The following is a 9,683-nucleotide window of genomic DNA, read 5'->3' on the forward strand; positions in this document are numbered from 1 at the left end:
CAGCTGGCCTGAGAATCACTCTCTCCAAGGGTCAAGCCTAGATTAATCACGTGGCCTTTGATACTACACCATCTTGAAGAGTTATTATTCATTTTGCTTCTGGTTTTAAGATAAAAAAATGGCATTATAGTTTAAATATGTGCATATTTTGAAGTAGACTTCAAGTGTGACCTTGACAAGTTTATTAACTTCAGTTTTCTAATCTGCACACAAACATTCACAGATATAAAGGACCTAGCCCAATGCCATGCTCACAGCAGGGCACAAGGTACTAGCTCTCTCTTGATCAATGGCTGCAAAAACAGGACATAAGGGATTCTTCAGAAGCCAGCCTTAAATCCTCTCACTGTGATTTGAGATCTGGATTTAAGAAATGAAGATCCAGTAAAATCTGAAGACTCTCGGGTTTCCGAGATGTCAGCTGGATCAGAATTAGGAGACTCACAGTCTCTGCCCCTCACAGGGTACATCAAAAAGAAACAGGCAGCTCTTCTTTATCCCAAGCAAAAGATTTGGCATCAGCTTCCCCTTTGGTGGGCTCCATCTGTCTCCCGTGAACCAAACCAGAAGGAAGAACCACCTCTACTGGGCCTCTACTGGGGTCAGAGTCCAAACCCTGGAGTAGGTGGAGCAACTCTTCATTGTGTTAGCCGCTAGGCTGGGGCAGGATCCTGGACCTCTCTCGAGGGCGCAGCCCGCCCAGCGTTGTCGGTTTGTTGGTGAAGGGATGCCACTGGCCCTGGATGCTAGGGCTGTCCGTGTGGAAGGGCTTGCGGATGCGGATCACGTCCAAGCCCGACTGGTCCGCCAGCTTCTGCACCAGCGTGGCGATCTCCTCGACCGACTTGCAGTGGATGCTCTCCTCGCGCACAGACCCGTTAACTGGCCGAACGGAGGTGGGGATAAAAGGAAGCGGGTCAGGGGTCACACGAGTGGCAGGAAGCGCGCCGAGTCCCACGACGCCTCCCTCCAGCCCTCGTCCGGCCCCACTTACGGTATTCGGCCACTACTCTGGGCACGCAGCACGGCCGCGGGTTCACGTATATTACGACCCCGGGGTTCCTGCGGGCGAAGTCGGTCACCTCTCGTTCCACGAACTCCCTGAGGGACCGGAGAAGGGTGAGCAAGGTGACTCCTGACCCGGGGCAACCTCGGCATGGAGTCGCACGTCCGCGCCCTTCCCCGGCTCACCTGGCGCCGCGGGACGAGGGCGCGTCACGGCTGAGGCTAAAACTGAGACGCTGCAGCTGCTGCACGTAGCGACCCAGCCCGTTGTGCAGGACACTGGTCAGGAAGCGGCTCGCGCTCCCGCGCGCCGTCATGGCCGCAGCTCCGAAGCCGTGGAGCCCGGCCTCTCAGTGTGGGGGCGGGACTAACCCGAGGCTTCCGCTTCCTGGAACACTGGCGCCGCGGCAGTTTTGTTTCCGAGGTCGTGGCTAGTGGCGCGAGTGACCCATGTTGCAGGCAACAGGGGCAAGAGGAAAGTGGGGCCGAGGTCAGGAGCGGCGGAGCTCCTAGCAGTGGAGCCGAGAAAACCACGCGGCGGAGGCGCGGCGGGCGTCCCTCTGAGCGCGGAGCTCGGCGGGAGCGAAGGAGTGGCGCTCAGGTTGCCTGGTGTCCCCTTGAGGGAAGGAGCGGCGGAGCGGTCCTCTAGTAGGGGGCTCAGAGGAGAGGGACTACGGAAGGGACGCAGGCGGCCGCAGAGATGAGGACGACGAGGAGGGGCAGTGGAGGGGCGGTAGTGGCGAGGAGATGATCGAGAAAAACCGCATCGGCGAGGGGCGGCGCGGAGGGGAGGCGGCGGGGGCAGCAGCTGTGGAGGACTTCAGAGGTAGGGAACCGGCCAAAGGGACACGGACGTGAAAGGGCCGTGTCCTCTGGCATAGATGTGAAGTGGCAATGTAGAGGGGCTGAAGAGGATTCAGAGGGAGAAGAGAGGTGCGTGCAGGATCCCTAGGGTCTGACCTAGTAGTGAAGGCACCCGAACCGGGCACCTAAGGCATTTCAAGCAGTGACTTCCCCCGTTTGACTAGGAATGTGGGTCCTCCTCCGAAGTGGGTACCCCCTCCGTATCCTGCTGCCACTACGTGGGCCGTGGATGGGGTGGAGGGGCCTGCCACGAAGCTTGGCCGTGGGCCCTCCTCGCAGACGGTACAGGAAGGAGGCTCTCGCCGCCTTGGAGGTACCAGTGTTGCCTGTAACAGCAACTGAAATCCGGCAATATTTGCGGGCCCATGGGATCCCCTTCCAGGATGGGCACAGCTGCGTGCGGGCACCTAGTCCCTTTGTGGGTGCCTCGAAGCTCAAGGACGAGACTGGTGCTGCCACTTCCTTCAGCCTCTTCATTGACAAGACCACAGGCCGCTTTCTCTGCATGACCAGCCTAGCTGAGGGGAGCTGGGAAGACTTCCAGGCCAGCGTGGAGGGGCGAGGGGATGGGGCCAGAGAAGGGGTCCTGCTTAGTGAGGCCCCAGAAGCTGAGGACAGTGAGGAGGTCCAGAGGATCTGGGACCGAGCCGTACCTCTCTGGGAGCTGCCTGAACCAAAGGAGGCCCAGCTGGCTCGCGTGATGTTTGGCCTCACCAAAGTGACAGATGACACACTCAAGCGTTTCAGTGTGCGCTACCTGCGGCCTGCTCACAGCCTTGTCTTTCCTTGGTTCTCCCCTGGAGGATTGGGATTACGAGGCCTGAAGCTACTAGGGGCCGAAGGCCAGGGTGACAGAGTGCACTATATGGAGACCACCATCCCCCAGCCTGGTGCCTTCCACAACCTGTTTGGGTTACCCCTGATCAGTCGTCGAGATGTTGAGTTGGTGCTGACGAGTCGTGAGCTGGACAGCCTGGCCTTGAGCCAGTCCACAGGGCTGCCCACCCTTGCCCTACCCCGAGGAACAGCCTGCTTACCCCCTGTCTTGCTTCCTTACCTCGAACAGTTTCGACGCATTGTGCTCTGGCTGGGGGATGACCTTCGGTCCTGGGAAGCTGCCAAGCTGTTCGCCCGAAAACTGAACCCCAAACGATGCTCCTTGGTGCGGCCTGGGGACCAGCAGCCCTCTCCCCTGGAGGCTCTGAACCAAGGCTTAAATCTTTCTCGTATTCTGCGTACTGCCCTGCCTGCCTGGCACAAGTCTATCGTGTCTTTCCGGCAGCTTCGGGAGGAGGTGCTAGGAGAACTGTCAAATGTGGAGCAGGCAGCTGGCGTTCGCTGGAGCCGCTTCCCTGACCTCAATCGTCTCTTGAAGGGACATCGGAAGGGCGAGCTGACAGTCTTCACAGGTGACCCTTTGGGAAATCACTGCTTGGGCGGGTTTGGGGGCAGAGGGTCAGATGACTGAAGCATGTGGGTTTGGGCTACAGTAAATGTTGAAGAGGCGCCTTCCCCTCCCAACTTTGAAGCTCCTTGCCTGTCTTGGTTTCAACGGTAGGGCTTTACTCCTCACCCGGGTCTGTGTTCAACCCCCCATGCAGGGCCGACAGGCAGTGGAAAGACGACATTCATCAGTGAATATGCCCTGGACTTGTGTACCCAGGGAGTGAACACGCTATGGGGTAGCTTTGAGATCAGCAACGTGAGACTAGCCCGGGTCATGCTGACACAGTTCGCTGTGGGGCGACTGGAAGAGCAACTGGACAAATACGACGAGTGGGCCGACCGCTTTGAAGACCTGCCCCTCTATTTCATGACTTTTCATGGGCAACAGAGCATCAGGTGAGATTCCTAGGTGTGGAGCTTTCAAAGAATAGGAGGGTGGGAGAACAGACTCCCAACAGAGTTTTCTGGCTGCCATGGTCTGGAGATTACTTGTAACTGACTCTTGAATTCATTGTCTCTGCCTCTTCCCAGGACTGTGATAGACACAATGCAACATGCAGTCTACGTGTATGACATTTGTCATGTGGTTATCGACAATCTGCAATTCATGATGGGTCATGAGCAGCTGTCCACAGACAGGTGACATCCTCCTCTTGTCTAGCTGTAACCCACTTAGACACACATCTTCTCAGGGAGCTGGCCTCTGGGCAGACACACTGTACTCTTGTTTTCTGACATATGTGCAGGAGCATACCATCCCATATGTATTTCTGTCTTTGTAGAGGTGGGGGGTGTGGTAGTGGGAAGTATGGACAGGGACTTAAGTGTGAGTCCTTAGGTAGAGGGAAGTAGAGTGAGGTTGTGGTGGTTTGTGGGGAGATGTTAACGAATCAGGAGTATGTGTCTGTTCTTGTCCTTCTGTGTCTGGTAACCTCTTTGTTGGGTAGGATTGCAGCTCAAGACTATATCATCGGGGCTTTTCGGAAGTTTGCCACAGACAGTAGCTGCCATGTGACACTGGTCATTCACCCCCGGAAGGAAGATGATGATAAAGAACTACAGACAGCATCCATTTTTGGCTCAGCCAAAGTAAGTGGGCTTTAGAGGAGCTCAAGCTATGGAAAGTAGAGGGGGCAGGTGTGACCAGGGACAGCCCTCATTCAGCCTTAAATCATCTTGACTGTCCATCTGGAACAGGCAGGAGGCAGCTTGCCTCTGGGGCCATGACATGAGGAACACATGTGCTGGAATACAAGGCTGATAATGGTGGGTCCTTTGCCCTGCTTGCCTTCCAGGAACTCACATATTCTATGGGGAAAAGAGGGAGACAGTGAGGGACTTCCCTGGCGGTCCGGTGGTTAAGACTCCGTGCTTCCAATGCAGGGGGCGCGGGTTCGATCCCTGGTTGGGGAACTTAGATCCGATACGCCACGTGGCGCATCCAAAAAAAAAACAGGGAAAAAAGGAGACAGTGATTACAACTCAGTATGATAAGCGCTACGATAGGCAGCACAGGTGTTGGGAGAAAAGAGAAAAGGCATCTGAGTCAGCCTGGGGGGAGACTTCCTAGAAGATGTGTCAACAGAGGTTGGGTTGCGTTTTGTCCAACAACAGGTGTTAAATAAGCAAATAAGTGGGAGGGCCTTCTGGGCAGCGGGACCAGCCAGACCCTGGAGCTTCCAGTGGTACACTGAGTGCCTATTACACGCCAAGCCTGGGCTGGGCACGGGGAATACAGGGCAAGGAACACAAACTATGTGCCACAATGGAACAGACATGGAACTGGGGGAGAGAATAACAGAAATGGAAAGATGGTAGTGCCTTTTTTATTTACAGGGATCAAGAATGGTCTCTCTGATGAAGTGTAACATTTAGACCAGGACCTAAATGATAAGGAACTCGGGTTGAGTGAGCTGTGGAGCCAGAAATGTTAGCAGCAGAGGGAACAGCATGTACACAATCTGGGACAGCAACAGGGTTGTCAGGGAACTAAAAGGCTCAAGTGGCCCCAGCATTCTGGTCAGTAGTTCAAAGAGCTTTGGTGATGGGGGAAGTACTTTTCCCTTCCCCCATTCTTGCTATTCCTCCCTGCACCCTCAACCTTCCTTTGTGGTTCTCTCATACGTCTTCTCACTGCTCCTTCCTCCTTTTGCCCCTTATCCCCCAGGCAAGCCAGGAAGCAGACAATGTTCTGATCCTGCAGGACAGGAGGCTGGTAACTGGGCCAGGGAAACGGTATCTACAGGTGTCCAAGAACCGCTTTGATGGAGACGTAGGTGTCTTCCCACTTGAATTCAACAAGAGCTCTCTCACCTTCTCCATACCACCAAAGAGCAAGGCCCGGCTCAAGAAGATCAAGGATGACAATGGGCTAGTGGCCAAAAAGCCCTCTTCTGGCAAAAAGGGGGCTGTGCCCCAGATCTCTGAGACTCACTCTGACCAGGCCCCCAACCCCAACAAGCCAGACCTCTCCAAGCCTTCAAGGTGAAGGCATTGCAGAGCTGGATGCTGAAATGAGCCTACCAGGACAGGCTGGGGTAGAGACTCTTAGTCCTCTGCTAGGGCTGCCTCTGTCCTGTAGTTGTGACCTATGGGCCCTTCTCAATCTGAGGGGCCTAGCCTAGGGCAGGGTTTCATTGCAAGAGAATTCAATTTAGCAAATATTTGAGAACCTGCTGTGTGCCAGGTTTTGTTCTGCATCCTGCGAATATAGCACTGACAAGACAGATGAGGTCCCTGCTTCCACAGAACCTGTAATGTGGTAGAAGAGACAAGATAAGCAATGAACAAATACATACAAAACATAGTTTTAGATAGTGAAAAATGCTCTAGAGGAAAAAATACAGTAATGTGATAATGCTTACAGGCTAGTTTAGATTAATATCTGAAAAGGTGTCTCTGAGCAGAGGACATTTGAGCTGGGGCCTCTGAAGAACTAGGATTGAGCCATGTGAACATCTGGAGAAAGGAGTCCAGGCAGAGGGAAAAGTAAATACAGAGGCCCTGAGGTGGGAATGAGCAAGTTGAGGTAAAAGCAGTGGGGAAGCTGGAAAGGGGATAGGGGACTTCTTGCCAAAACTCCAGCCCAGGCTTTCAGAGCCAAGGGGCGACATGGTGGATACCAATCTCCTCTGCTCCCCACTCTGGAGCCTGCCCTGAGGTAGTGCTTACTACCATTGGATCTAGGTGCTCAGCCCTTATAATACCAGGGACAGCCACAAAGGTGGAAGCCTGGAAGAGAGCCATGGAGGGGAGCTGTTAGCCCAGGGTGCCTGCCACCTAGACACTCATTCCATGGTATGCTGCCTTGGACTGCTGGAGTGGCTGCAATCATGACGTTGTAGAGCCTTTTCCAGTTTTACTGAAAAAAGTTTCCATTGCCTTTGTTTCTGTGCTTTTTCTTATTTGACCACTGGGTGTCACCCCAGTCTTTAACTGGATTTTCCTCTCACTTTGAATTGGGAGCAGATAGGTCCCCTCCCCCACCCTGCCTGAGCTGCGCACTCCCAAGAAAGCAGGGGTATTAAAGGGTCTTCATGCATGCACACCCTTACATCTCTTTGTGGCCTAGGGAAGACAGGATGGTGCTTCTTTATCTGTCTTCCCTGAGGATCTCCATGTGATCCCTGGCAGAGGTGCGGATCACTGGGCCCCATGCCTAAGGCTTTGCCTGACCAGCTGTACCTCTGTGACATGAGCCACTCACTGACCTCTCTTCGTGGACCCAAGCTCAGCATATTCTTATCTGGCCACCCCCCACCCACCCCATACATTTCCCTCCTCTTGTACCCTCTCAGCTTTTCTCTTATGTTAGTGTGTGTCAGAACTGGGGCTCTTGTTTAAAAATGCAGAACCTATTTTTTTAACATCTTTATTGGAGTATAATTGCTTTACAATGGTGTGTTAGTTTCTGCTGTATGACAGAGTGAATCAGCTATATGTATACATATATCCCCATATCTCCTCCTTCTTGCATTTCCCTCCCACCCTCCCTATCACACCCCTCTACGTGGTCACAAAGCACCGAGCTGATCTCCCTGTGCTATGCGGCTGCTTCCCACTAGCTAGCTATTTTACATTTGGTAGTGTATATGTGTCCATGCCACTCTCACTTTGTCCCAGCTTCCCCTTCCCCTTCCCTGTGTCCTCAGGTCCATTCTCTACATCTGCATCTTTATTCCTGTCCTGCCCCTAGGTTCTTCAGAACCTTTTTTTTTTTTTTTAGATTCCATATATATGTGTTAGCGTACGGTATTTGTTTTTCTTTCTGACTTACTTCACTCTGTATGACAGTCTGTGGGTCCATCCACCTCACTACAAATAACTCAATTTCATTTCTTTTTATGGCTGAAGGACTCCTCATTTTTAAGAAACCCTGCCGGAGATTGTAAGATAACTTAGCCAGAGACCTGTCAGAAATATTGCTAAGGGACTTACCTGGTGGTCCAGTGGCTAAGGCTCTGGTGCTTCCAATGCAGGGGGCCCGGGTTCAATCCCTGGTGAGGGAACTAGATCCCACATGCCGCAATTAAAAAATAAAGATCCCACCTGTTGCAACTAAGACCCCGTGCAGCCAAATATATAAATATTTTAAAAAAGAAAGAAATCTGCTTCTAATGAAAAAAATTTTTTTAAAGAAATATTGCTAAATGGTGACACTTTCCCATCTCACTTCCTCTGATATCCTAAAGTCTGTTTCCCTTTAGATTTGCCTGCAAGCGTGATGAGAATGCAAGATGTTCTAAGGGGGCTGGGGAGAAGCCTTTTGTAAAGGGTGGTGGGGTCAGTGGGGTTCCTGCTTCCTGAAAGCAGGGCTGCTTTATCAAGGTTTCCCTGTCAACCTAAGAGGGGGCTCTGGAACCCTGTGGAATGGTCTGGGGTCTCTCTGGTCTGTGGTGTGTGAGAATTGTGGCTACAATTGTCTCCTGAAACACCCTGGAGCAAAGCTGTTCTCTGGGGGGGAGGGAGGGGGGACCTCTTCCAGGGCCTCCCTTCTTGGGGGTCTCTCCCAGACTGGCTGGAGCCAGGCCTCCTAATCCTGCAGTAATCATTCCCAGCCGCTGGCTGGTCTAGGCCTCATCCAGGGTCTATAACGTTGAACATCAGCCATGCCTTCCAGATGCACACCACCAGGTCAGTCCTACCTATAAGGATGTGGGTTCCATATTCTGGTCTCCCTAGGATGCCTGGTGTGTTCTCAGGAAATCCTTTAGGGATTTCCATTAGGGGACTTTTGTGAGGTCTCTGTGTGAACTGGAGTTAGAGGGATAGATACACACTTGCTTGTCTTGCCCCACCCTCCTAGCAGATACCCCCCACACTGCACAAACCAGAATGGGGGAGAGGGGAAGCTAATGTTCCCCCAGCCCCACCCCCTATACAAACACCTTCCATTCCACACCTGCCTTAAACTCCTCACATCAAAATTAGCCCAAAGTGTGTTCAGGAGTCCCTGGAACCTAGAAAGCAGTAGTTAATCCCTGGGTCCTGTGTAAGATCCCTGAGAGTCACTGTCCCTGTACGTAGCCAGAGTGTATTGAGGCAAATTGCCTGTGCCCAGCTGGACATTAAGAATCTTCCTGAGAGCTGAGGAAGAGCCTGGCCCAGCAGAGTCCAGCTGGATTTGCAGCCTTGTCCTCGATTCATTGTCACACTTGCCTGTGAGGGGCAGCCTTGGTCCTCCATCCCTTTACTGGGAATGGGTTTGAGAAGGGACTAAACTCACAGGACTCCTGCTGCCCAGGTACTCAGGCTGCAAATATGGCCCAGATACCTGTAGACATCACAGGCTGCCTGAGTGCCATGGAGGGTGGGAGCCCTTTGTGCCTCCCTGCAATACAGGTCAACTTCCTGTTTGTGCCTGTGGGTGGAACTTTATGAGCCTGAGAGAAACCTGGCCATACTCCGTAGGGGCCAGAACTGGCAAGCCTGCTCACCTGGGCAGACACCTACTCCAGGGGAGGGGGAGACGCTGGTTCTGCTCGGGCAGCCCCAGCCCCGAGGTGTGTGTGAGGAAGGGCGGGGTCTGTTTTGGTGAAACCCGAGCCTTCTTTGTCTGATTCCCAGGGGTTTCCCCTGTGTCTGGGGGGTGGGCTGAGAGTGGACCAGGGTGGGCTCCCTACAAAGCAGAGGAGGGTGGCAGTAAAGCCCTATAGCCAACTTGGTTAGCGCAGCCAGGTAGCTTAGCTTGGCTGTCGCGCCACTGGCCCCTTCGTAAGTCAAAAGCCAAATCCAGTAAGCTGTGAAGTCAGAGGCCAGAGGAGCAGTCTCGGGCCACCGTCGAGCCACAGCTGGGCTGGGTACTGGGTCGGCTGTTGAGGGGGTGCTGCGCAAACCACTCCCCTGCCGGGGTCGGGGGCGCGGCCTCA

At 53.5% G+C, this 9,683-nt stretch overlaps 2 protein-coding genes across 3 annotated transcripts; one reads left to right on the forward strand and one right to left on the reverse strand.

The window, feature by feature from the left end:
* Positions 1 to 167: 167 nt before the first annotated feature.
* MRPL43 (mitochondrial ribosomal protein L43) lies at positions 168 to 1,378 on the reverse strand. Its single transcript, XM_004268465.4, is given in 4 exon segments — positions 168 to 683; positions 686 to 882; positions 995 to 1,101; positions 1,192 to 1,378. Coding segments are annotated over 4 exon segments (465 nt in total). The 5' UTR covers positions 1,323 to 1,378; the 3' UTR covers positions 168 to 653.
* A 42-nt stretch (positions 1,379 to 1,420) lies between these two features.
* TWNK (twinkle mtDNA helicase) lies at positions 1,421 to 7,181 on the forward strand. 2 transcript variants are annotated; one of them, XR_004482642.2, is made up of 6 exons: positions 1,436 to 3,278; positions 3,471 to 3,711; positions 3,847 to 3,954; positions 4,263 to 4,404; positions 5,152 to 5,334; positions 5,483 to 5,605. XR_004482642.2 is itself a non-coding variant. In XM_004268466.4 (5 exons), exons 1-5 carry the CDS (start codon positions 2,036 to 2,038, stop codon positions 5,801 to 5,803), a joined length of 2,055 nt encoding a protein of 684 aa, XP_004268514.1. In that variant the 5' UTR covers positions 1,421 to 2,035; the 3' UTR covers positions 5,804 to 7,181. The 2 variants fall into 2 exon arrangements, 1 of the variants encoding a protein (XP_004268514.1); XM_004268466.4 differs by lacking the exon at positions 5,152 to 5,334 and having other exon boundaries at positions 1,421 to 3,278; positions 5,483 to 7,181.
* The last annotated feature ends 2,502 nt before the right edge of the window (positions 7,182 to 9,683 follow it).

The sequence above is a fragment of the Orcinus orca genome, chromosome 14 (assembly GCF_937001465.1).
Source record: "Orcinus orca chromosome 14, mOrcOrc1.1, whole genome shotgun sequence".
NCBI lineage: Eukaryota > Metazoa > Chordata > Mammalia > Artiodactyla > Delphinidae > Orcinus > Orcinus orca.

Excerpts from the sequence above, each read along its gene's own strand:
- TWNK (XM_004268466.4), top strand. The coding sequence starts at position 2,036 with ATGTGGGTCCTCCTCCGAAGTGGGTACCCCCTCCGTATCCTGCTGCCA. Across the intron at positions 3,279-3,470 it reads CGAGCTGACAGTCTTCACAG|GGCCGACAGGCAGTGGAAAG; the intron begins GTGACCCTTTGG and ends CCCCCCATGCAG. Across the intron at positions 3,712-3,846 it reads CATGGGCAACAGAGCATCAG|GACTGTGATAGACACAATGC; the intron begins GTGAGATTCCTA and ends GCCTCTTCCCAG.